Source organism: Ursus maritimus, unplaced genomic scaffold, assembly GCF_017311325.1.
Source record: "Ursus maritimus isolate PB19 unplaced genomic scaffold, ASM1731132v1 scaffold_24, whole genome shotgun sequence".
Lineage (NCBI taxonomy): Eukaryota > Metazoa > Chordata > Mammalia > Carnivora > Ursidae > Ursus > Ursus maritimus.
In genome coordinates this window covers 34,233,474-34,259,755 of record NW_024424897.1, presented here as the reverse complement: position 1 = coordinate 34,259,755, position 26,282 = coordinate 34,233,474, and the positions used below count along the sequence as shown (strand labels likewise).

The following is a 26,282-nucleotide window of genomic DNA, read 5'->3' as shown; positions in this document are numbered from 1 at the left end:
TCTCTGTGGACCTGCTTATTTTGTCCATTTCATATAAATGGAATCAGATAACAGGTAGCCTTTTCTGTCTGTCTTCTTTCATTTTACACAGTGTTTTCAAAGTTCATTCATGTTGTAGCATGTATCAGAACTTTTGTAGCTGAATAATATTTCCTTGTATGTATAGATCACATTCTTTCCATTTATTAGTTGATAGATATTTGGGTTGTTTCCACTTTTGAACTCTAAGGAATACTGCTATGAACATTAGTATGTAGATTTCTGTTTGAACATGTTTTCAGTTCTCTTGGATATCTAAGGATGAAAGTATGTGTTTAGCTTTTAGAGAAATTCCGAGTGGCTACACCATTTTCCTTTTTCCCAGCAAGGTATGAGGGTTCACGTTTCTCCACATCCTTATCAACACTTACTTTATCTGTCTTTTTTTTTCCAATAATCATTCTTTTCAGTATGAAGTCGTATCTCATTGTGTTTTTTATTTACATTTCCCTAGTGACTAAAGATGTTGAACATCTTTTCATGTGCTTTTTGGCCATTTCTGTATCTTCTTTGGAAAAAAAATCAGTTTGTTTTTGCTTATTTTTAATTGAATTATTTGTCTTTATGTTGTTGAGTTGAAAGACTTATTTAAGTATTATACATGCTGGACCCTTATCAAACGTATTATTTGGAAATATTTTCTCATAGTCTGTGGTTGTCTTTTTATTTTTTTGATAGTATTCTTTGATGCAGGAAAGTTTTTAATTTTGAATAAGTACAATTTATCTACTTTGTCTTTTGTTGCTTGTAGGTGGTCTTAAGTAAGAGCCAGTTAGGAGTCTAATGTAGAAACCTGTTGGAATGATCATAGTGGTTTAGTCTGTATTGTTAGCAGTGAAAACAGAGATCTTTGAACAGAGTAGGAATGTATTTTTATGGTAATTATGATAATTACAGCAAACATCTTCGTCCAGTGCTTATTAAGTGATAAGCAGTGTTCTAAGTGCTTTATATGTTAATTCATTAAATCTAAAATCCCATAAGACTTGCATTATTGTTCCCATTTTGCAAATGAAGAACCGTAAGGAAGAGAATTGTTAACTAACTTTTCCATGGCTGTGTAGCTAATAAGTGATATATTTATCATTACATGCTACCTGTAGGGAAAGCCTGTAATCACATGTAAAGGCTTTATACTTATAGTGCTGTTTCCATGTGTTTTCACTATCTTCTATAATATTGAAGTTCAATGATTATTTTATATTTCAAATTGGTTACTCTTATCTGGTGAAAAATTATATATGTGTATGTGCATGCACATGTCTTTATGTGTCTATATTTGTGTTTATGTGATATATATATATATATATATATATATATATATATGTATGTATATATATAAGTAGCTACTCATGGGTACCATGGGTATATATGTGATATAGATATACACATACACACACACATACACATATATATATACACACTTAAATATACACATAAATATCTATACATACCTGTCTATGCATTGAGATGTCCAGGATAATTTGAAATATTTATCTCTGGGTTGTGGGATTAATGTGTGTATGTGTGATTTTTTTTTCAATTCAGATGACTTTCTCCAATAGTTATATATTAATGTTGAATTGAATGTTGCTATATTCCCCTTGAAGACAAAACAGAATGTCTGCTTGCTGTTGAATTTAGAAAAGAACTATAATCTCATTGGTCTCATGTCCCTTACTAATATCTTGCATGGATTCTTCTTATGGGGAAGGCTTTCTTTGTAGTTTTCCCTCTCTTCACTGTGGAGTATCTTATAAACCATAGGAATAATATTGACCTGAGAGTCTTACTGTGTTTTTGACTTTGACTTTAGATTTCCGAGGTCCTTTCTGCTTTGAAGTTTATGATGATTTGACAAGTTTACATTTACTACCATGGTGGTGGTATAAAATGGGTCAGCAAACTGTGGTCCATTGGCCATATGTGGCCCTCTGTTTTTGTACATCTCATGAGCCAAGAATGATTTTTGTAAACATATAAAGCCTTGGGATCTATTTGATGGTAATAATGCCAGCTTCGAACCCCAAATAAACAAAATATCATCTCCTATAAAAAAGATTCCATTCTTATTAGTAGACTTACATGACAAAACATTTTATTCAGTAAAAATTTTGTCGAAATTTGTGTTCTTTCTTGTTATTCTAAGTACCTACATCGTATCCTCGGTTTTGCTTTCTTGCCTGCAAAGCCTAAAATTTTACTCTCTGGCCCCTTACTGAAAAAGTTTGCTGACCCTTGTTCTGAAAGAAACCTGTACTTGTCCCATGTTCATATTCATTTTCTGCTCCAGCTTCATACCAATTCGAAATGCTAAGTCGGAGCCATATGATCTATCTTTGCTGTCCAGATCTGCTTGGATTGGGTCAGTTCCTGAGTTCAGGATACTAAATAGTTCTTAAAAATCACAATTATCTAAATATGCTTGCTTCCTAAATTTGAGGGTAGGTGTTTGGATAGTACTTTTTTTGGTACCTGTACTTGTTTAGTTTAAATTTCTGTTTCTAACAATTGCCTGGTCCGTACTTGGTAAATGTTATTTGCCATGATATTTAGTACTGTAACAATAAAACAGAGATACACCTCCCATGTAACTTTCCTATTTTGTGATGAGGAAATCTTTACTAGAAATATCATTCCAAAATTGAGGTACAAAAATCATGCAGATGATGTCATCATTCTATTTCTAGTTTGCCATTATATATAGTCTTTCTTGTCTGTAATAATGTAGGAAAAACCACCCAACTTGTTTGATAACACGAACAGTTATATCATTTTGCATTTTGTGAGTAGGTGACTTGTTACCCTCTATGTTATTTAAAGGATTAAACTCTGTCTGTCTCTTGACAGCTAATATCTTCTCTGTTCATTTAAGTATCCTGATGTGTCCTCAGGGTCATAGAGCAGAAATCACTTCTCTAAGAGCAGTGTTCTAAGTAAGCACTGAGGTGGAATTCTGTCTTCTGGCCTTGTTAGCACCACTTCATATCAGAAGTATTTTTAAAATGAAAGAAGGAAACTTCTTTTCACTGACAGACCAGGAAGCAGTCTTGATTATAAGTGTTTTGGAAGAAGGTTTTAGATAACGTGATTTGGTTGCACTGTGGATGGATATAAATTACTCAGTAAGTCTGCAGGTGTTTTTTCTTTATATCTTTGATTCTGGCTTATGTTAATGCATTTGATAGTGTGATATTAAACTTGTCTGGAACTGTTTTTCTTTTCTCTTGCTTCTGCTATTTACACTTTTTTTTTTCCGCCCTGCTGTTTACCCTTTCTCTTGCTTTTCCGTAAGTCAGTTTAGCTGGAAGTTACTGTAGGCAAACTACAGAGGTAAAACACTTGTGGACTGGCTTTTTATTCATAATTCTAGAATCCCTGGGAGTTAAATTTGTCAGCTTTCAGGAGATTCTTTAGTTATAACATTAACGTGTCATTAGGGCATATATCACAGTGATTGAAATGGGCAGGCATACGGTTGAATTTTGGGTTTACCCATGTAGTGATAGTTTTTGTCTAGCAATAAAGTATCTTGTCTTGATCTATACGACTATAATTTCTTTTTTATTTCAAAGGTTCTGGGTTCTTTTAGAGACTTATACTTTGATGTGTGCTTATAGCTTTTGTTGGTGGAATATTTCTGGATATTAGTCATGATTTTCATCTGAATGTAGGCTTATTTGAAGATCTAATATATTGGAAAGTGTGGGCTTCTCTGACTGCTAAAGGAGTTTTACTTAGCTCATGTTATAACGATAGCTAATATGCCACAGATTCATATGTATGGGTATATACATACATACATTTTCTTTTTTTTTAAAGATATATTGATGAGAGAGAGCGAGCGAGTGAGCGCACGTGTGCACAGGAGGGAGGGGCAGAGGGAGAGGCAGTGAAAATCCCAAGCCAGCACGGAGCCCCACATGGGGCTTGGTCCCACGACCCCAAGAGTGGAACAGACACTCAACCGACTGCGCCACCCAGGTGCCCCTACCTGACTTTCTTTTTTAAGGATAAAAGTAAACGGGGACATTTTTGCTCAAGTTGTTATCTTAGACTGATATCAAGATGGAAGTAATAAGTTGGCTAATTTGAAAATAATGGAACTTCTTTGTTCAGCGCCTGGTAAGTGTCATACAAATTAGTAACTAACTTCCCCTAAATCAAGTCTGTGGCCAGCCACTTATAAAGTTTTCTTTTGAACATAGTTGTACTCATTCATTTACATATTTTCACATTAGAAGGAAAGAGTTGAGTAGTTACAGCAGAAAATAGAGACTGGATAGCCTGCAAAGTTTGCCAACCACTATAGATATGTGAGTTGTGTGTGTGTGTGTGTGAGAGAGAGAGAGAGAGAGAGATTAGGGTGTTTTGATACCTTTTCTCTTCTGCATCCCACTTTTCTTAAGAGTCCTATGTCCCTGACTATTGAAGGAACTTATTCATAATTTTCCTTCAGCTGCCCTTATCCCTACTGCAGATCCACTCCCCTGCATTTCACTCCCAGAATCATCCTTCCAAAATTGAAATCTTGACCCCACTTTTTCAGAAATAAAAGCCAAATACCACTTGCTCTGGCTTTTGCCAAGTCTGATGGTTTTTTGGGTATGCTGAGCTCCTTGCTCATCGTTTCCATCTTCTATCGATGCATTTATATCTAATGTAGAATATCTGAATATATCTAAATTGGAGTGCCTTTCTCTGCTTCTCTGTAAGTATATCCTACGTCAAAACTTGCTTCAGAATCCAGGCCCTTCCTACACCTCCACCTTCACCGTCTCCTTTTTACCTCTCACAGAAACTTCATATATTGCTTCCTTTTTCTTACTGCTGTGTCTGGTACATAAGACAGTTACTTCACTTTTTATATATTATTTCTCACAAATTTCTTACATGTCTTTTTCTCCTGTTAGACTATGAGCCCAAAGATTGATTCTTTTCTTTTCTTTTCTTTTCTTTTCTTTTCTTTTCTTTTCTTTTCTTTTCTTTCCTTTTCCTTTTCTTTTCTTCTCTCTCTCTCTCTCTCTCTCTCTCTCTCTCTCTTTCTTTATAAAAATCTTATGCACAGAAAAGAACAGGCAGATGTGTACAAAGTGAGACTATGCCTGGCTCCTTCCTCTAATTTTTTCCAAAGATTATTTCTTATTCACCTCTTTATTTCTAGCGCCTATCGTGGAACCTAATGAATGTATGTTCAGTGAAGGATTGGAATAGTAACTTCACCTGCACTGTATAATGTTTGTTTTTATTTTTATATTTTATGCTTACTAGGAGGCCAATTAATTTAGAGAAATAAAGCTGACTCATATATATTTTTTTGTAGCTCTATAGGGTGAAACTGCCTAGATCCTGATTGTGACTTGGCACTCTCTGCTGCAAGGGACAGAATTCTCTCCTTTTTTTTTTTTTTTTTAAGATTTTATTTATTTGACAGAGAGAGACATAACGACACAGGGAACAAACAGGGGGAGTAGGAGAGGGAGAAGCAGGCTTCCCGCCGAGTAGGGAGCCCAGTGTGGGGCTTGATCCCAGGACTCTGGGATCATGACCTGAGCCGAAGGCAGACGCTTAACAATTGAGCCACCAGGTGCCCCAGAATTCTCTACTTCTAAAATGTATCAAATCCCTGATAGGAAGTATTTTTTTTTAAAGATTTCATTTATTTATTTGACAGAGAGAGACAGCCAGCGAGAGAGGGAACACAAGCAGGGGGAGTGGGAGAGGAAGAAGCAGGCTCATAGCGGAGGAGCCTAATGTGGGGCTCAATCCCAGAATGCCGGGATCACGCCCTGAGCCGAAGGCAGACGCTTAACGACTGAGCCACCCAGGCGCCCCTGATAGGAAGTTTTGATCAATATTTGCCATGAAACTCATCTGTAGAATAAACTTTTAATTTATAACGATATTAGGTGAATTTGGTAACAAGGCAAGTGTTTCTGTTTACATCTGGTGATATGTTTGTGATATTTGATAAATCCAAATAGTTTTTTTCCCCTTTTTAAAAAAACTTAAATTCAATTAATTAACTTATTAATCCAAATAGTTTCAATCCTGTTTGTGTTTTTCTCTATCCATTTCTAGGTACAAGACATCTGCTTTAGCCACGACTGTCGCTGGGTTGTGGTCAGTACTCTCCGGGGGACTTCCCATGTTTTTCCCATCAACCCTTATGGTGGCCAGCCTTGTGTTCGAACACATATGTCCCCACGAGTTGTGAATCGTATGAGCCGTTTCCAGAAAAGTGCTGGGCTGGAAGAAATTGAACAAGAACTGACGTCTAAGCAAGGAGGTCGCTGTAGCCCTGTTCCGGGTCTGTCAAGTAGCCCTTCTGGATCACCTCTGCACGGTAAACCTGATTTTTCCTCTCCCCACTGAACCCTACCATCCTTCTCTTACTATCCTTACTTTTTGAGATCTGGGGTAAAATAATTAAAACATTTTCCCCCCTTATCTGTTCATGCAAAGAAAAGATCTTAGGCTCATTCGGGGACATTCTTAATTTATTAAGTCATTTAATAAATTGAAGCCAAGATAGGAATGGTGATCTTTGCCATGCTAGCTAACTTTTCTAATATATAAGGCATACTTTGTGTCATATGTATGGAAAATGAAATTCAAGACTATTTTTATAAGTTTATAGATTAAATCACATACCTACAGATTTTTCCCAGATAACTCTGTTTTTAACCAGAGTTGGTACTATAGTTCATTAAGAAATATTCATTGTTGGAGTGGAATACTTGTGAATCATGTGTTTTAGAGCAGCATTTGCATTTTATTTTAAAATACATCTCCATGGGATTACGTTTGTGAGATTAATTCACGTTGTTCTGTGTAGGTTTACTTTATGTATTTCCAATGCTCTTACATAGTCTATTGTACAAATATACTTCTACTTATTTATTTATTTATCCTTTTTACTATGTATCTGGTAGGTTTGTGGTTTGGGTTATTATATATAGTGATGCAATGACAATTTTTGTAGTTGTTTCCTGGTGCAAATGTGTACTCATTTTTTCATGGAAATGCTGGGTGTGTGTATGTGAATCTTGACCTTGGTAGATAATACCAGAATGGTCGTACCCTTTTATTTCCACCGGAATGACAAAAAATTATTTGTTTACATTAAATAACATTTTTTAAAGCATTGCAGGTTCTCCTCGACAGATGACCAATTTAGGTTTTTAAGAATAGGGAATTTTATATAGAGAGATTATGGTTACTACAGAAATTAATTTTTATTTATTCAGTTGATCTTAAACTTACATAATGTAAGATTAACTATTTAGATGTTAACAATTCAATGGCATTTGGTGCATTCACAATGAACCACCACTTCTAACTACTTGCAAAACGTTTTCCTCACCCAAGAAGAAAACCACGTGTTCTTTTTTTTTTTTTTTTTAGATGTATTTACTTACTTAGAGAGAGCAAGCATGTGCATGGTGAGGAGGGAGAGAGAGAATCTTAAACAGATTCTGCATTGAGTGCAGAGCCCGACGTGGGGCTTGATCTCACGACCCTGAGATCATGACCTGAGCAGAGACCAAGAGTTGGAGGCTTAACTGACTGGGCCACCCAAGCACCCCAAAACCACATATTCTTCTACCTCAGCCCCTAGCAACCACCAATCTGCTTTCCATCTCTTTGGATTTACCTGTTCTGGATATTTCATATAACTGCAGTCATACAATATGTGATCTTTTGTTTCTGGCTTATATGATGTAGTATGTTTTTGAGGTACAGCCACACTGTAGTATTTATCAGAACTTCATTCCTTTTTATGCCCAAGTAATATTCTACTGTGTGTATATACCACAATTTTATCTATTCTTCCAGTGGTGGACATTTGGATTGTTTCCAGCTTTTTGCTGTTTTGAATGGTGCTGTTATGAACATGGGTATGCAAGTATTTGTTTGAGTACTTCTGTAGTACTTTTGGCTACATACCCATCCTTATTTGTTTTAGTTTCTGCTTAAACATATATCCTTTTGTAAGACCTAATGAATCCTAGATATGTATTTTTTGTAGGAAGTTTTAAGATGGACTGAAAACATACATAGGTAAATGGATCCTGGGGAGACATTATGTAACTCAAAAAAATTCACGACTTCTGTTTTCTCCTTAGATGATGCCTTATGCTTTGTCCCCATTATTTTTATAAGAACAGTTGTTATTTATGTTTACTTAATTTAACTATTGACCCATGATCTTCAAGGTTGAAAATCTTTTAGAATCAGTCCTAGGTGAAAACAGTCATTTTAAAAAGCATTTGGGGGGCGCCTGGGTGGCACAGCGGTTGAGCGTCTGCCTTCGGCTCAGGGCGTGATCCCGGAGTTCTGGGATCGAGCCCCACATCAGGCTCCTCCGCTATGAGCCTGCTTCTTCCTCTCCCACTCCCCCTGCTTGTGTTCCCTCTCTCGCTGGCTGTCTCTATCTCTGTCAAATAAATAAATAAAATCTTTAAAAAAAAAAAAAGCATTTGGAATTAAAAAAAAAATAAAAAAGCTTAGTAAGCTATGGGATATTTGTATTTTCAGCCATTTGCAAGAAATTTTACTTCAGAAATAATTACTTGAACTTTCAGGTGTAACTATTTTGTCGTATAATTAGCTCATAGTACAGGTTCTTTGAGAACCTTCCCTTTGTGTTGAGTATTTTTCTCCAATTAAAGTTCACTAAACACTTTATGGAGAAAGATTCAGAATGCCTGTGGGGCAGCTACATTGACCAGACAACAGATATAATAGTAAAAAATCAGGAAGGATTTTTAGTCCTTACATTTATATATATTCAGAAAGTCTTCTTTTGAGCTTCTTTTTTTTTTCCCGTTCTTCCTTCCCTATTAAGCTTACCACATACCAGATTTTGTGCTAAGCTTTGGTTATGATGTACACAAAAATTGGAGGTAATCTCTGCTCTCGTGTATCTTCTAGTCCAAGGGAAAAGGCAGTTATTAAATGACCGCGAACAAGTAACTTTCAGTGGATTTTTGTAGAAGGGTGCGAGGTGCCAATCAATTAAGGATCTGTCATTTGTGAGAGAACACATACTTGAAGAGCAATACTCGATTTCTGAGTAAAAATATACGGTTTTCTCTCAGCTTGATTGCTTTCATAGCTCTCTTCCTCTTTTTGCGTGAGGCTAACAAAAGGCATCTCAGAAAAGAGATGATCTTGGGGCGCCTGGGTGGCACAGCGGTTAAGCCTCTGCCTTTGGCTCAGGGCGTGATCCCGGCGTTATGGGATCGAGCCCCACATCAGGCTCCTCTGCTATGAGCCTGCTTCTTCCTCTCCCACTCCCCCTGCTTGTGTTCCCTCTCTCGCTGGCTGTCTCTATCTCTGTCGAATAAATAAATAAAATCTTTAAAAAAAAAAAAAAAAAGAAAAGAGATGATCTTGTTTGACAGTCCTGCTGTATTTAACATTCCCTCCGAAAGCAAGGGATTTCAGGAGGCATTTTCCTCCTGATAACGTGTTAAAATTTTATTATGTTGGAATGCCACCCCATTATTCTGTATAGTATTTCTCATTTTTAAAGCATAGACATTCAAGTGATGGTCATTTTTTCCATGTTCTTTTTGTGTCTTATGTGTCAAAACAAAATGGGCATTGTTGTTGGTTAGTTCTAAAAATGATGTATTTACAGTTTGTGTGGATAAACAGTCTGATGCTGGTCAAAAACAATGTAAACCTTTGAACAGGGAGGGATTCATCTTGAAAATGAATCATGCTTTGGCGGTATTACCGTTGTTTGTGCTCTTTTTAGCAAAGTAAAGGAAACTGTTAAATAACAGTTGATATAGGGATATTTCCTTTTTACTCTCTGGAGTCAATCCAGTTTAGGTTAGGATTATTTTATCTATTTGCCTTTTTTTTTTTTTTAACTTAACACAGGATGTTTATTTATTTGAAATATATTCTCTCTAAATATCTCTATCATTTCCTATATTGTTGCCTGGACTTTAGTCTCTCTGAGGGTTTTGACTTAATATGTGAACATGCATAGGGAGAAATTTCATCTTTGTGTTTACTATCCTCTAACCAAAATTAAGCATTTCTTTTTATTTTGAATATAGACAACACATGACAGTAATATTAGTTGTAGTTGTGACATTGTTACCAATAAAAACGCATGTTTTCATATCACATATTTGAAAAATATATATCTTGAAATGTTTTGAATTACTGAACATATTTTGAAGTATTATGCTCATCATTGCTTTGCAATTATGTAATAATATTACTGATTTAAATATTTACTATATATAATACCATAGCAGAACTTAATTTTTAGACTATATTGATGATTATGCTTCTATATATATATATATAATTTTTTTTGTAATTCTGTTTATTTTATTCCATGCATTTGTAAATATTATTCTGAAGAAGAATCCAGAGGCTTTCCCAAACTGTCCAGGTAGTCCTCGACACAAAAATGATTAAGGGTACCCGATCATCATTTCTTACCTCATCTTTCTATAGCCTTACTGTCTTTCAATAGCCTTCAACCTTCTCACAAGCATTTCCTTTGTTAACCATAAATATGATCTTCCACTTTTCTGCTTAAAATCTTTCAGTGTCGAGGGCTTCAGGAGGAGGGGAGCGGGGGATTGGGATAGGCTGGTGATGGGTATTAAGGAGGGCACATATTGCATGGTGCCCTGGGTGTTATACGCAAATAATGAATCATGGAACATTACATCAAAAACTAAGGATATACTGTATGGCGACTAACATAACATAATAAAAAATTATTATTTAAAAAAAAAGAAGATGGTAAAAAAAAAGAATTTGCCCTCTATTAGAGTTTATTAAAAGGAATTTTAAAAATTTGTTTTGTTTATAATAATCATAAAAGGGAGATGTATGTTGTCAAAGCTATTTTTGCATCTACTAATATGATCATATATTTTTTGCCTTTTTTAATAAAAGTTACATTATTATACTGTAAAAAATAAAATAAAATCTTTCAGTGTCTAATCATTCTTTTAGAATGTTAGAGAAGGTCCCACCTTATTTCTAACTTCTTGTGCCACCATACCTAGTTTTTTGTACCCTTCCCTGAATACTCCACATGTGTTCATTTCTTGGCGCCTTTCCTATTTATATACTTTTCTCTATTTGAAGTAATTGTTACTCCCCACCTTGAGTGTCTACTAAAATCCCATTTCATTTTGATCTGGCTAAAAATATTATTTCATCTCTTAAGTCTCTCTTAAAAATCTCTTGATGTTGTGTCATCTGTATCAGCCTTGATATTGGCATTCTGAACATACTTTTAACATATTATAATATGTTCCCTGTTCATTGACATGCCCGTGTCTCCCATTAGATTGATCTTCATGAAGATAGGGTCTTTTCCTTGTTTGTATTTTGTATCTTGACACTTCGCGTCGTATTGGTAAAATGTAGACTCTAAGCCTTTGAGCTTAGAACATCTTTAGATGTTCTAATAAAAACAGTTTAGATTTAAATCATTACCTGTCAGAGTGAAGAGCTTTTCATTCATGGTAACACTGCTTTTCATTTTAACATCTGTGAGACACATTAGCTTATTCAACAACTACTAATTAATGTTTACTATGTCCAGGCACTGTTCCTGAGCCTGAGGAATATAGCAGTGAACAAAAGAGGAAAACAGCCCTGTTCCCACGAACCTGACTTTCTAGTGGAGTGATATGAACAATGACCAGGATGAATGGGGGGATGGATGGTAGTTTTACATGCTGTGGAGAAAAATAAAGAATTGAAGGGGGGAATAGAGAATGCCTGGAGAGGATTGCCAGTTGAAGTTAGAAAGCTTCCTATAGTTTTTACTGAGATGATGACATTTGAACAACGATCTGATGGAAGTATGGGAGAAAGTCATGCAGATATCTGGGGAACAGGTTTGAGGTAAAAGAAACAGCCAGTATAAAATCCCTGGACTGGGAATGTGCCTGGAGCGTTCAAGGGAAGACAAAGAGGACAGTGTGGCTGAAGCACAGTGTGCAAAGGTGCATACTAGAAGATGGGGTCACAGAGGAAATGTGGTCAGATCATGTCAGCCTCTGACTTTTACTCAGAGTGAGACGAAGAAGCCATGGAGAGCTTTGAGAATAAGAGTGATATGGTAAGACTGTGTTCTAGCAGGATTGGAATGGAGATCTGTATTGAGAATTCAGTCTTAGGTTGACAAGGTAGAAGCCTAGTGAGACTGGTTAGGAGAGTATTGCAAAAATCCAGGTGAGAGAAGACAAGGTTTAGACTGAGTTGTTTATAATGGAGACTCTAAGAGTAATTTTATTCTTGATACATTTTGATGGTCGGGTCAACAGGACTTCTGGCATATGTTATGTCAAGTATGATAGGAGAGGAGTCAGGATGACTAGTAAGTGTTCTGGCCTGAGCAGCTGGAGGGATAGAGTTACCTTCAGGTGAAATGAGGAACACAATGTTAAAGCAGGTTTGGGGATAGGGACAGGATCAGAAGTTCTAGACATTTTTACTCAAAGATGTGTCTTTGTCATCCTAGTGATATTAAGTGGATACTTGGTCCTACAAGCCTGGAGTTTGGTGGAAAGGACGAGGCTAAGGATAAATGTTTAGAAGGCATAAGTAAAGCCAAAATCTGGATGATATCATTTAGTAGTTGAGTGTGTATGAAAAAAAAGAAGATGAAGCTGTCCCAGGACTGAGCCCTGGGCCTTCCACCAGTAAGTAGCTAGTGACACAGAAGGAAAACTACATGAGAAATCCTGGAGTCCAAATGAAAAAAAATTTTTTCTGAGAAAAGGGAGGGAACCACATGTCAAAAATTCTGCTGATAGGCCAATTAAGATAAAGGCTGAGAAAAAGATAGAATACCCTCAAATTTAGTAACGTAGAGGACATGTGACTATGATAAGAGCAGTTCGGTAGAGTGGTAGGGGCCCGATAGGAATGGATTTTGGTAGGACAGGAAGAGAGAAACTGGGAAACCAGTATTGATAAGTGTTTCAAGAAGTACTGATATAAAAGGGAGCAAGAAAATGGGGAAAAGTTGGAAGTGAAAGAGAAGACTGCTTTTGTTTCTTATGGAATCAGGAAGTGAGGATGGTGGTAGGTATTGGGAGCTTTAAAGAAAAGGGTCAGAAGATTATCCTCTAGGAGAGCAGCATTTCTTCGACCAGTTAGTAAATTTTTGATGAATGAAGAAACCATTTCTTCCACTATTATTTATGCCCCATGCAAATTTAATGACTTGCCTTTGCTTTCCAGTTCCAACACCTTGTTCCTACCCCTGAACTGCTTTCTGCTTGTTTCTTCGGGTAAATGATGAATGCGTCTGTCAACCTCAGCTCAGCTTATGATACACTTTTCCCCTCTTCACATAAAGTGTGTAACTTTATGTATTTACTCCTTCTGTATGCTCCTTTTGTGTACTTGTTGCTTACGGCATTCTACCTTTTTTTCTCTTTTTTGATGGTCTCCATTACTAAGTTATAACTGGTTGGGGAGGCAATTAGAGGACCTGGAGTCAGACTACCTGTGGTAGACTCTATCCCCCATGATTTCCTAACTCTGTAATCTCAGACAACTTGCTTAATATACCCATGCCTTAATTTTCTATCTGTAAAATGAGGGTGATAATATTACCTCCCTTTACAGAGTTACTGTCAGGATCACAGCAACTTTAAGTAGTGTTTGGTACATAGCAAATCCTCAGTAAAAGATTAGCTGCTGCGATTGTTGTCATTGATACTGCTTATTATTGAGGGGGTATACAGGACTGATTCATTTTTCATACTTCTGTGTAGTGCCTCTTATCCAGTAAACAATAAAAGAACAATGCACTGAATAATGAGTAAATTAAATATTGTGATTTTTTATGTAGAGGCTTTTATAGCATTATTGGACTCAGTATTGATAAGTGGACTTCTGATGTTGTTTCTGAAATGAGGGGAGATACCAACACAAACCTGAAATTACGAGCAGTGGCATTCCTTCTCTTGCGTCTGTTTTTGCTCATTTCAATATCCTACATCAGGAAATACAATTTGGCTATTGTGGACATTGCTGTTATGAACATTGGGGTGCATGTGGCCCTTCTTTTCACTGCATCTGTATCTTTGGGGAAAATACCCAGTAGAGCAATTGCTGGGTCATAGGGTAGCTCTATTTTTAACTTTTTGAGAACCTCCACACCGTTTTCCAAAGTGGCTGCACCAACGGGTGATGGGTATTAAGGAGGGCACGTATTGCATGGAACACTGCGTGTTATACACAAACAGTGTATCATGGAACACTACATCAAAAACTAATGATGAACTGTATCGTGACTAACATAATAAAATTTAAAAAGATACAATTTGATTGATTTATTCACCTATTCTTGAGTCTTTGCATTTCTTTACTTTACAAAGTAGTTTTCCAATATAGGTTCAGGAATATGGCATTCATTTTTTGATAGGGCTAGCTTTTTAAAATTAATGATTTTTATTTATTTATTTATTTATTTATTTATTTATTTATTTATTTATATCCTGCTGTTTCCCTCGAGTTAACAGAGGGGTTTTGGATTCACTTCTGCAGTTCTCCAGAGTTCCTGGAAGTGTCTCCTTTCCCATCAGCTCATTGTTCCTCAGGGGAGGAGTCCTCTCTGAGTCACAGCGTTTGGCATCTGAATTCCAGATTCAGCTTCTTCCAAGTAGAGCTGGTTGATGAGACCGAGACCTCTAGAGGGGCCTCCGAGTTCTTGGACTTGAAGCCTCCAGGTTTTAGTGAAGTACTTTTAAATAACTGGTAGCATCACTTTTCTTTTTAGCATCAGTAGGGTGCATTCTTTTTACCACTCAGAAATTGTATATAGCCTTTATTTGATAGTTCTGTAATCACTTGCTTTTGTTGATCAGTAGTTTTCTCGATACAGACCACATCACAATTGTAAATACAAAACAACCACACATTTCAGCCTTATATAGTTTCACCTACTTAAGACAATCAATAGTAATGTGATGTTTCTTGACTTCTCTTTCCACATCACTGTTTACTTGTGGATGGAAGTTTCCATTTGTGTGCTTTAATTTTTGCCAAGAAAAATCAATCATGTGCACCGTAGTTCTGCTTTAAATTTTATGCCTCATCTCACACAGAGTATATATACAGTGTGTACATGTTAACTGGATAAAATCTTCTTTTCGGCTATCTTAGTTTACTACCTGGGTTTTTACTGCATATGTGTACTTTATTGTTTTAGTTCACATTGAAGTTTTGTTTCTAATTTGTTCTTGTTAGATCTAATAGTGTTCCTGGTGAATTTGTTTTCTTATAAGTTCTTTTATCGTCCTTTTTACGATGTTGCAAAATTACAATATTATGCCAGTCTTTACCTTTAGTATACACCAAAATTGTACGTATTTTAAACATTTTCATATCACTTCCTATTGTTTCTCAGAGAGAACAGATAACTTCTTTAGGGGGAAAATGGATGGAAAAGAGAGACCTCATAATAAGTACCCTACTGAAAATAAGATGCTTTCATTTCAGAAGTACTAACTGAAGAAACCATCTATTAAATAAAGATAGCAAAGTTTTTTAATAGACTATTTTATAGAGCAGTCTTAGGTTCATAGCAAAATTGAGAGGGAGGTTCAGATAGCATAGTTTTTGAGGAAAATAAAATGACCTGTGGAGTATCTTTAAAAACTCTTATATTGCCTTTAAAATAAACGTTAAAAGGTAGTGTTATAAAAACTCATTGAACTCTGCTAGAATATTTTCTCTTTTTGTCTATTTCGTTTGGAATATGCCACATTGTTTCCCTCTGAAAGTTTTCTCTTAAATGTCACATAAGGTAGTTAGCAATTGAAACTAAGCTGGAATTTGTTCTTTTGTATTTTACTGCCCGTGAAATACATTCTGTCTGTTTTTTACGTTGGTAAATCAAACTCCAGGTTTTTACAGTTTTGCTTTTAAATGGTTAATGAGATATGCCTGTAGAGGGCGATCTTTTCTAAACTTTCCTATGATTGTAATCATGGCAACCCTGGCGTGAACCTGGTGTATGTATCATGGATGTGATGTCTTACAACATTTTATAATAACCCAGCTTCCTTTTTATTATGTTTTCTATGATTTATTCCTCAAAGTCTTCTTAGAGAATCAGACTTGTGAAATATATTACTATTAATTAAAATCCGTTTTTAGTACTCTGTCCAGATGTGAATGAATTTAGGTAGAGTGGAGGCGAACTTTTTAATTGTTTGAATAAGTGGTGTCTGTATGTTCTAAAAATTCCTTTCTTTGATTCTCTATATATTGCTATTGAAGGACTTGTTATCTCCATACTTTATGGGACCAGAGTGATTAAACTCTACCATTGAGGCATTATTAGAGCTTATAGTTAATTTCTGCATCTCTTTTCTGTTAACATTGATTGACGTTTTGTTGTTTTTCTTTACCTATTTAATGTAATTTTTTATCAAAGTAATACATTTATTGTAAAAGTCAAATAAGAGCACAATTTTACAATGAAAAAATGGCACTCCCCTGCCCCACCCCTCTCCACTCTTAGGTGTCATTCCCCAGAGGCTTCTTCTTTCCATTCTTCATAGTTTCTTCCTTGCTGTTTTCTTTTTTTGTCCCTTTCTGGAAATCATGTTAGTTGGATGATGGATCTCCTACATTGAACCTGTAACTTCCTTTTCTATTTTCCTGTTTGTCTTTTTGTTTTACTTTATGCGAATATCCCCACCTTTGTCTTCTAACCTTGTTGTATTTTTATTTCTGCAACATATTTTAAAATATCCTTTTCTCCGAATGATTTTTTTTTTCTTATCACAGCCTTGTCTTTTTTTATAGATGGAAAATTCTTTATCTCTTTGGGATATAGATACAGTTTTGGAGGCTTTTTTTTTTTTTTCTTGCATTATCTCTATTTCATATGAGTTCCTTTTTCAGTTTTTTTGTTGTGATCATTATCTTTCCTATTAGGACAGTGGTCCTCAACCCTGATTGTATATTATAATTTACCCCTGGTAGATTTAAGAAGTACTGATGCCTATGCCCAGTCTCAGACTGATTAAACCAAAAGATTGACCTGAACATCTAGGAATCCTTGATGATCATTCTTATTTTTATTTTCTTATTAAAATGTTATTTATTAATTTATTTCATTTTATTTTTATTCAGCTAATCACCACATTCATACCAAGTTGCTGATTGGAAGTTCTTTGAGCATGAGTAGGTCATACCAGCTTCTAGTTCCCACTGATTCCTCAGGTGGGACTGGCAGTTGTATTAGGGAACCCCCAGTCACTATTTGTAGATCTTTTCTCTTAGACCAGTCAGTTTTCCCAGAAGGGAATTCTCTGTTTGGGGTGGGCTTGGGGTGGTAGAGACTTTCTGACAATTAACTTAGAAGTCAGTTTTCAGGGAGTTGAAGGAGTTCTATTACTTCAGTCTAGTGATTAGAATAACAAGAAGGTTTGAGATACCTATTTGCATGTTACCGTTGCCCTTTCCAGTGAGGAAGACAATTAAGTAAGAAATTCTGGGTTAGAGTTCATTGAAACATTTTTTTTCAAAATTTGGTTTAAAAAAAAAATGGAGGGGTGCCTGGGTGGCACAGCGGTTAAGCGTCTGCCTTCGGCTCAGGGCGTGATCCCGGCGTTGTGGGATCGAGTCCCACATCGGGCTCCTCCGCTATGAGCCTGCTTCTTCCTCTCCCACTCCCCCTGCTGTGTTCCCTCTCTCGCTGGCTGTCTCTATCTCTGTTAAATAAATAAATAAAATCTTTAAAATAAATAAATAAATAATAAAAAAAAATGGAGAGGGAGAAGAGAGTAGAAATTAGGCTTCTTAGGATACATAATGACCGGTGTCTGAATGACTGATCCAAATAAACAGATTTAGAAATTATCAGAGTTGGGAGTAGCAGCCATGAGTACTCTTGAACTTAAAATCTGAACAGGAAGTAAAAATCTGACTGCTGGCTCATAGTTTATAAGCTACGAAAGGGTAGGGAGAGTGAGGTCAGGGCTGTGCCAGGGTTACACATACTGAAAAATAGAAACTATTATGGTTCTTAGCATAATAGTTCTTAGCATAAAATGAAGCTTAGAATTTGGAGGATGAGAAAAGGAAAGGGATTTAAGGTTCATTGAAAGAGTTATTACCATTGGTTGATGTGTTTTTGCAGGTGAGAATATTGAAGCTAGAATGAGGCACAGGAGTGAAACTATTTCAGAATGGATAGACTGGAATTAATGTGGGCATTGTTGTTGTTGGCAGCTTCAGAAGAGACAGGCTATTCCATTTTCATCCTTAGTGGGAATGCTTAATAAATGTTCAATACTATTTCACTCTTGTCTAATTTTGGAGTGGATTGAAGTGTGTCCGCATTTGATAAAATCATGGATAAGAGAAAATATAAAATGACAGTACTGATAAATGAATATGGTTTTTGGCAATGATCCAGCTGATTAAGAAAAAGTGTTTCTGCTAAGGCAGGAGAATTACAGGGAAGGATATGGTGCCTGGATATGGTCATAGTATCACTCCTCTCTATGGTTCTCACTCTCAAGGACTTTCTATCAAGGGAATTTTTAATGTACACAGGTAAATTCCTGGTTTTGCTTTTGGAAGAATAAGTTTTGAAGACAAGGATTTGAATAGTTTATTAACACTTATATGGTATACTTTGGTTTTTTGGGGGGGGGAGTTTGGGTGAACAATTCTTTCACAAATTGTTGATAATTTAGGCAGCTAAATTGGGTATGGGTTTCCTGTTTTCTTCTTGAGCAGGACATGTAAGCATATTTTGATAGAAAGATATTTAAATGTTTTTAAGCTGAAAATAAAATATATGTGAATATAAAAGGTTTTATCTTCCCTGCTGTCAAAAATGCTGACTTGGCCCTTTTGCACTATACTCCCAACTTTGTATGGTTGTTAAAATCTGTTGCTCTTTCCCATCTGAAGGAAATGCATCTTTGACACTTCTCATGACCTGAGTCATGATGCTGAAATACAGCCAGAAAATATCCTTAACAGTCATGGGTAAAAAGAAGGAAAGCTTCTGTGTGGTGGGGGTAGAGGAGCGGGAAGGACATTGCAGGGAGAAGGGCATCTTTGCTCTTGATATTCCAGTTTATATCTTTTTGATTATCAGGAAAGTTGCTTACATTTTACTACTATGGTGTCAGCAGAAAATACTTTGATTTTGTATTTAATTTTTCCTGAAGTATACAATGTTTATTTGAAAAAGACGAGTTTTGCAAATGTTGAATTAAGTCATTTTGAATCCTCCAAGTCTGAAACAAATGCGCCTTAAATCTTGCTACGTATTTAATATTTTGTCTTGTTACAGTGTTTCTTTTTATTTCACAGCCAACTCCCAATTCTTCCACATCCTATATATTCAACAGTTTCAGTAATAAAGTTATATTTGTTGAATGATGCAGATAAGTTTATGTATTTTTTTTCCCTTTGGATACCAAAGTTCATCCTTCTGTTTGCTCGGCTGACATGATACAGAATTCATTGTGAGCTAAGCATGGGGGATATGGGTGTAGTATATTTTCAAAAGAATTTCAGTGAGGATTTATTTACACTTTGGGGAGTTCACAGAACCCCAAATTTGGTCTCAGTGATGCTAGATTATGGAGATTTTTCACGAGGGTTAAAAGTCTTCACTTTTGAGCACTTAGTCTTAAAATGCTATTTGAGTTCGATTCAGAAGAGTGGGAAATTTTGAGGCTGCATAACTATATTAGATTTAGGACTAATTTGAATCTTAAAGCGAAAGACCTAGGATCCTTTTCTTTTATTCTTCTTATTTATAAAAGAGTTTGCTTTATCATCTCTAGCGTTAAATATAGTCTGTTTACTGTTTTGTTTGGTTTTTCATTGTTAGAAGAGTAGCAAACAATCCTAATGTTTAAAATGAACTAAAACTTGCTCAAACTTATTAAATACTAAGAGTACTAGCTCTTATAAGTTTTCTTCTCAAATCTTGAAGTGCTCTAAGAACAATAAACTAATGAATTTCCGACTTGGGGGGGATTTTTTTCATTTATTTTATAAATTTGGGTTGGCTGTGTGATTCAGACTAAATTGCAGAGAGGAAATGTAGGCAAAAAATTTTCCTACAATATATTTCATTGCCTGTCCCATACACCTTATTTTATCTCTGAAACTTTTCGGACATATTTCTAAATTTTCCCATTGTATTCTTGCATCTTATAAACGATGTTTCTACCTCTTGATCTCATCTCCCTTTCCAGGCTTATTTTTGAGTTTATTTTAGATTTAAGGAAAGAAAAATAATCAGATTTATATATGATAGTTGTGATCACATTAAGATAATAATTAACTGGTGAAAATGTATTCAGAGTACAGAAGGAAAACAACCTCACAAATTTTTAATTATTTATAAACATATATTTGTGTAAATATACAAGAAATAAATTTATAAAGAGTTATTGAGTAAGGAGTAGCATTTCAGTTCCCCACAACATGAAGTTTTGATTCTCCTGACATGTTATAAGCACTAGTGCAGATCTCCATGCAGGCTACCTTGTATGTGGTGGGAAGAAGTGATGACCATGTCATTAAAAAATCTCAATCCCCATCTCGCAAAAAAAAAAAAAAAAAAAAGATTGCACTCTTGTTTTCAAGTCGGTTTGTGGGAGATTTATCTTCTTACCTTCCTACCCTTCCCCAAAATACCTGTCTGTGTCGCCATGAACTGTTTAGTTGAAGAGGGATAAGTGTTTTTGCTTGAAATGCATAAAGGTTTGCAGCATTTTTATTTCATCATCTGTTGCTCCCCCCAGAAAAGTTACACGGAGACCCAAGTGAATGAGAATTGTCCTTGAACTCTTTTCTGTCTTGAACTTTGTCACTGTAAACTGTTTGGTTGTTGTTAACAGTCTCTTAAAAAAATATGTGTATATTATTCATTTTCTTTTAATTGTGTGTTCTACTCTCCTTGGCTCCTGTGAACAAGCATTGCTTCCGCCCAGTTTGGTATGTGGGTCAGAAGGCACTGTTTCTCACCAGGGCGCTGCTGTTTCCTTTTCCTACTTGAGTAGATTACAGATTATACTGGAATACGCCTGAGAAAAGGTCAAAAAGGAGGGTGAAAGTCCTGGAACTGCAGCTGGGAAGCTTGTCATTCTCATCTAGGAAAGGGGAAAAAAAAAAGAGAAGAGAAAGAAAGAACAAAATAGAGAAATAGAGACTTCCATCCCAACCAAAACAACCCACATTCAGGAAATTCCCATTTGCACAGGATACTTTTTATATACCCTGAAAGGATTTTATTTGGTTCTGATTAAATAATTATCGAGTGTTTGGCTGAGAAAGCTTTAATGTTAATGGCAAGCGAGAGCTAAGCAGTGTTTTTAACTTTTCAGAGCCCAGATTTCCAGTGATTGTTTCAAAACAAGCTACCATTGTACTCTTTTTGACAGTCAAGAAGTCGGGAGCTTTTCAACTACAGAGTTAACTTAGTTAAACTCACGGGTAGATTTTGGATTTTTATCCCTGTCAATTCCACAGCAGGATATTAAAAGCAGACCAAAAGTTTTGGTCGTCTGTGGAAAGCAAAAACACACACACACACAAACACACACGCATGCATATGCCCCCTACGAACTCATTACCCGGTTTTTATTTTGGAAAGATATGTAGGGGATAAAACATCTATATGAGGTCTGAGAATGGGGAAATTGTTGGAACGAGAACAATAATAATGGATGTTTGGGAATGGAGGTCTTCCTATGGAATTGCCATAGGAGGGGTGCCAGGTTGTTACTGGACATTGGCTTTCAGTGGGCCTCATTAATCCAATTACAAAATGTAATAGTTCAAAATATTAGCAGACCAAGGACACTGACAGGGAGGCTTATGTCCCAGAACAAGCATGGATCTTATAGATGAGTGTGAAGAGGTGATGAGAAGAGATTTTGATACTATGGTAGAGTCTAACATATAGGAAGGTTTCTTCCTTCTGGTAAACTTTCAGAGAAATGGAGTACCTGGCGTGAATAAGGTCTGTGTCCATGATAAGGATCAACAAGTGAGAAGAAAATGCAGGCGTCCTAATCACAGTGCTCTCCCATAGGGTACCGTCAACACCACTTCATCTCCTTTTTGCTTTTTCACAACTGTATCTTTGCCATTTTGTATTTATCCCTGCATCCCTAATGACAACAAAAGACAATGCTCCTTTATCCTCCAAATGTTCCACTTGGTTCACTTTATCCCATTTTAGTTCTTAGTCTCTTACCCTTCTGTTCCTGGAAGACTTCTTTGACCACCACTGGCAACAGACTGTAGTTTGTGCTTCTAGAACGCTGTACTAAAAAGTTTTCTCTTTCTCCCTGTTGTGATACTGTTTTAAGGTACTTTATGATCTACAGCTCTGAACCTTGATTGCCTAATGTCATTTTAACTGCCTTTATTCACCTTGGTTCACAGTATAGTGGATATAGTAGGATAGGGAAATTTTAAAAGTGGGGGAGGAGGCGTATAATTACATTTATGTCTTGTTTTTTCTTGATTGCATTTAAGAAGAAACGCATGCACACACAGATACACTGATGCTAACTTTAATATTTAGCGTAATCTGAAATGGTCAACACTTTCGGGATCTTGCTGGCTTCAGAAACTTCTTGAAGCTGGCACTTTGCCACATTCACATGTTCTCACATCACTGCATCCAGAAGCTAAGAATACCAACCTGGCAGCTTCTGCAGAGAGGGTAAAGATAAAACAGAAAGGAGTCTAGCTTTGCAGCCACATTACCTGGGAGTTGTTGCTGATGTCTTTTCCACAAATGCTCACGTTTGTCAAAGCCCAGTAAATCTTGCAAAGTTTATTTTCCTTGTAGCATCTGTGTTTTATAATGGGTCTTTTAATTTGTTTTTACTTTGTCTGCAGGGATTTCTTTTGTCCGGAGTTTTCAGACTCTGTCTTTTTTTTTTTTTCCTGTGGAAGCGAGTCCATTAATGATGACTGGTTTGGGAATATGCCTCTCTGCAAAGCTGACCCGACAAGCTGTTCCTCCCAGTGCAGCAACAAAGCCCATTGTTATTTTGTCTCTTTACTTTTATCCTCAACTTAATCCATTTTTCCTCTGTGTTTTTATAGTGTAGAATGTCTGGGAAAACCTACTTGGGGACAATGCCTAAATGATAAGATGGCATTTTGAAGTTAGCAAAACTTCTAGTAAACAGGTTATACCAAGTCAGCTTCACACACAGACAGTGGTAGAATCTATGCGTTAGCGTGGGGATGGAGAGTTCCTCAATATAAGGGACCTGCAAGTATTCTTCTAACAAAATGTAGAAGGAGAAAAAAGAGCACATGAGATTGTTTTCATGATTCCTTTTTCAATATGCAAGCTTGTTCAAGTAAACACGGAAAGTCAGTGGTTAAACCCCAATGTGAACTGTTCTGGTTTAGTGCTTTGTATTCTAACGATAAAAACAATAATAATTAAACAAATAAACAACTGAAAACAAGAACAAACTGTCATAGCTTTAAGCATCAAGGAATGTTTTATAAATTCTGATTTTTAAATGATTTTCTATTCCTAAATAGAATTTCTGCTTTAATTTATTGAGAAACCATTTTGTTGGAACTTGGGATTTTTTTCTCCCAAGAGAACTCTGTCTATCTTGGGGACTGGTAAACCTCTAAAGGATCAAAGCTCTTGTGGATTTGGATAAAGACCCAAAAGCCTAAGGCTTATAGAAGTTTATCTATATAGAGTAAGCCCAAAAAACTGGGATGAGAGTCTTAGAAGGGCTTATTTTCTCATGAGATTTTTGGGACTTCCTCTGTTTGGATGTGCCAGAAATACTGTGAGAATATCCATTCTCATGGCATTTGTCACTTACAGGTCTTGTCCCAGCTGGAATTCAAAAGTATAATGGTGTGTGGAAATATTATATTATTTTAAGTTTTTATGAAGTTCACTACTAAAACTCCAATTAAACAACCTCTGCTATTTTCATTGTACTTATACAATGAAAAGTATAGTAAAGAACGGTTAGTGAGGATGACATTCAGCATTTATGTAGTGACTCTTCATTGATCTTGCACATTTTTAATTTTGCTGTTACTATCTTATATACACCTGGGAGGTGGAGCAAAGAAAAAGTGCTACTATCTCTCTATCTCTCTCTGTCCAAAGGGAAATTGAAGGATAAAATAGAGGGACAGACTTGACCCTCATCCAAGACTTGGGACACTACAAGTTTCTTCCTGCTGAACTTCATTATATTAAGAGGCTTCAGGCCTAATGGAAAAATCCTGGCTTGGAAATTTAGGCTTGATATAACCACAAGGAAGTGTCTGAAGATCTGTTCAAAAAGTTATCAAGTCTAGGCTCCTGCTTAGTCAACATGAGACTAAGCAGAATAGTTAGAGCCGTGGACTCCAGCATCTAGCTATCTTCTGGAGTACTTTTTGTCCCCTCCAAAATTAACTTTTTCTATAGATCGTGGGGCTCTATTTTCCTTTGCTTCCTGGACATGGGAAAATATTTATTTATTTCATTCATTCAGTAAATTATTGAACTGTCAACAATTAGTAAGACACTGCCCCTAGTCTGGAAGAGTCTCCAGTTTTCCTGGAGGATAAATCTGGAGGTTTGTTAGTTCTAGCTGCATTTTCAAAGAAAATCCATGATGCAAGGGATAGTGAAAAATTATTTTTAACCAAAGACTTTGAACACTTGGAAGGAAAGGATCATTATAATTTTTTTATTAAAGATTTTATTTATTTACTAGAGAGAAAGAGCTCGCACACAAGCGGGGGAACAGGGAAGGGAGAAGCAGGCTCCCTGCTGAGCAGGCAGGACTTGATCCCAGAACCCTGGGATCACGACAGACGCTTAATCGATTGAACCACCCAGGCACCTCAGGGTCATTATAATTTTTGTGTGTTTAACTTATTGAGTGTGAACTTTCATTTTTAAATTTGGTGTCTTTCATTCAGTGTGTACTTTTTACGCGTAGATCATCATGTGTCAGCTAATGACATTTCTTGTTTAAGCCAGTTCCCTCATTTTACTAACTGCTGATGTAATTGTTCACACATTTTTCATCCTATCCTTTATTTTCTACTTGAAAAGTAACGGTATAAAGATACAGGTTTCTTCCTCTGTGCTTAAAATTTATATACCTATCTTCTAAGTTGTCCCTTTAAAACAACAATGAAAATGTCTCTTTTTTTTTTGGTCCTGAGACAGTTTGCAAATACCTTTGTTAGCATGTTTTTTCCCATTGTAAAGTTTTGCTTATATACTTTCTGTCTCATTATTTTATGAACTCTTTGGGGAGGCCCTTGGACTTAATCATCCAGGACTGGAACAGGGCCTCATATTGATAAGGCTCAAAAAATGTCAAGTGAAAGAATGAATGTTGATGAAACCTGTGTTTGTTACAGTATCTCATCTTGATGTCTACAGACTTCAAAAGGATGTCTTCATTTCAGCCCCCAAAGTTTTTTTTTTTTTTTTTAAAGATTTTTTATTTATTTATTCGACAGAGATAGAGACAGCCAGCGAGAGAGGGAACACAAGCAGGGGGAGTGGGAGAGGAAGAAGCAGGCTCATAGTGGAGGAGCCTGATGTGGGGCTCGATCCCAGAACGCCGGAATCACGCCCTGAGCCGAAGGCAGACGCTTAACCGCTGTGCCACCCAGGCGCCCCAGCCCCCAAAGTTCTTAAATCTATGTTCTATATCCATTCCCTTGATCATTTCCTATCAACGTTTCCTCTACTTATCCCTTTCCACCTGCCTTTCCCACCTCTTGGCTGAAATGACCCTACTGAAGATTACCAGTAGGTAATCTCCCTGAGTTCACCTTGCTGAACCTTGTCACCCTTGAGAGTTTTATTAATCTATTTATTCTTTCATCCATTTATTAATCCATTTACTCTTTCATCAAATTGCTTGCCATGTCCAATAAAATATAAAACAGATGATACCCCTACATGAACGTAAATCTACCCAACTTACTTTACTCTTTCAGATGGGCTGGGTGTTGGAGACACCGAGAGTAAATCCCCGCAAACTTGGGTGTTGCTTGACAATATAGTAGGGGGCTGAGAGGAATAGGTCTGAAGCACCTTGTATGTTCTTTGGAGGTTGCCCTTCATCCTGGTGGGCCATTTAAAGGTTTAAGTTATGGCTAACTAAATCATAAGATTTGGAGCTTCTCAGTGAATCACTTCATTTTTCTAGACCACTCATCCTATC

At 36.3% G+C, this 26,282-nt stretch overlaps 1 protein-coding gene across 7 annotated transcripts in view; it reads left to right on the top strand.

Annotated features, from left to right (window-relative positions):
• Positions 1 to 26,282, top strand: part of BCAS3 (BCAS3 microtubule associated cell migration factor) — a 588,999-nt gene that overhangs the window by 235,560 nt on the left and 327,157 nt on the right. For all 7 annotated transcript variants that reach the window (XM_040640930.1, XM_040640931.1, XM_040640928.1 and 4 more), the window contains one exon: positions 6,121 to 6,385. In XM_040640930.1, coding sequence (XP_040496864.1) covers positions 6,121 to 6,385 — 265 coding nt within the window. The remainder of the gene's footprint in view (positions 1 to 6,120; positions 6,386 to 26,282) is intronic.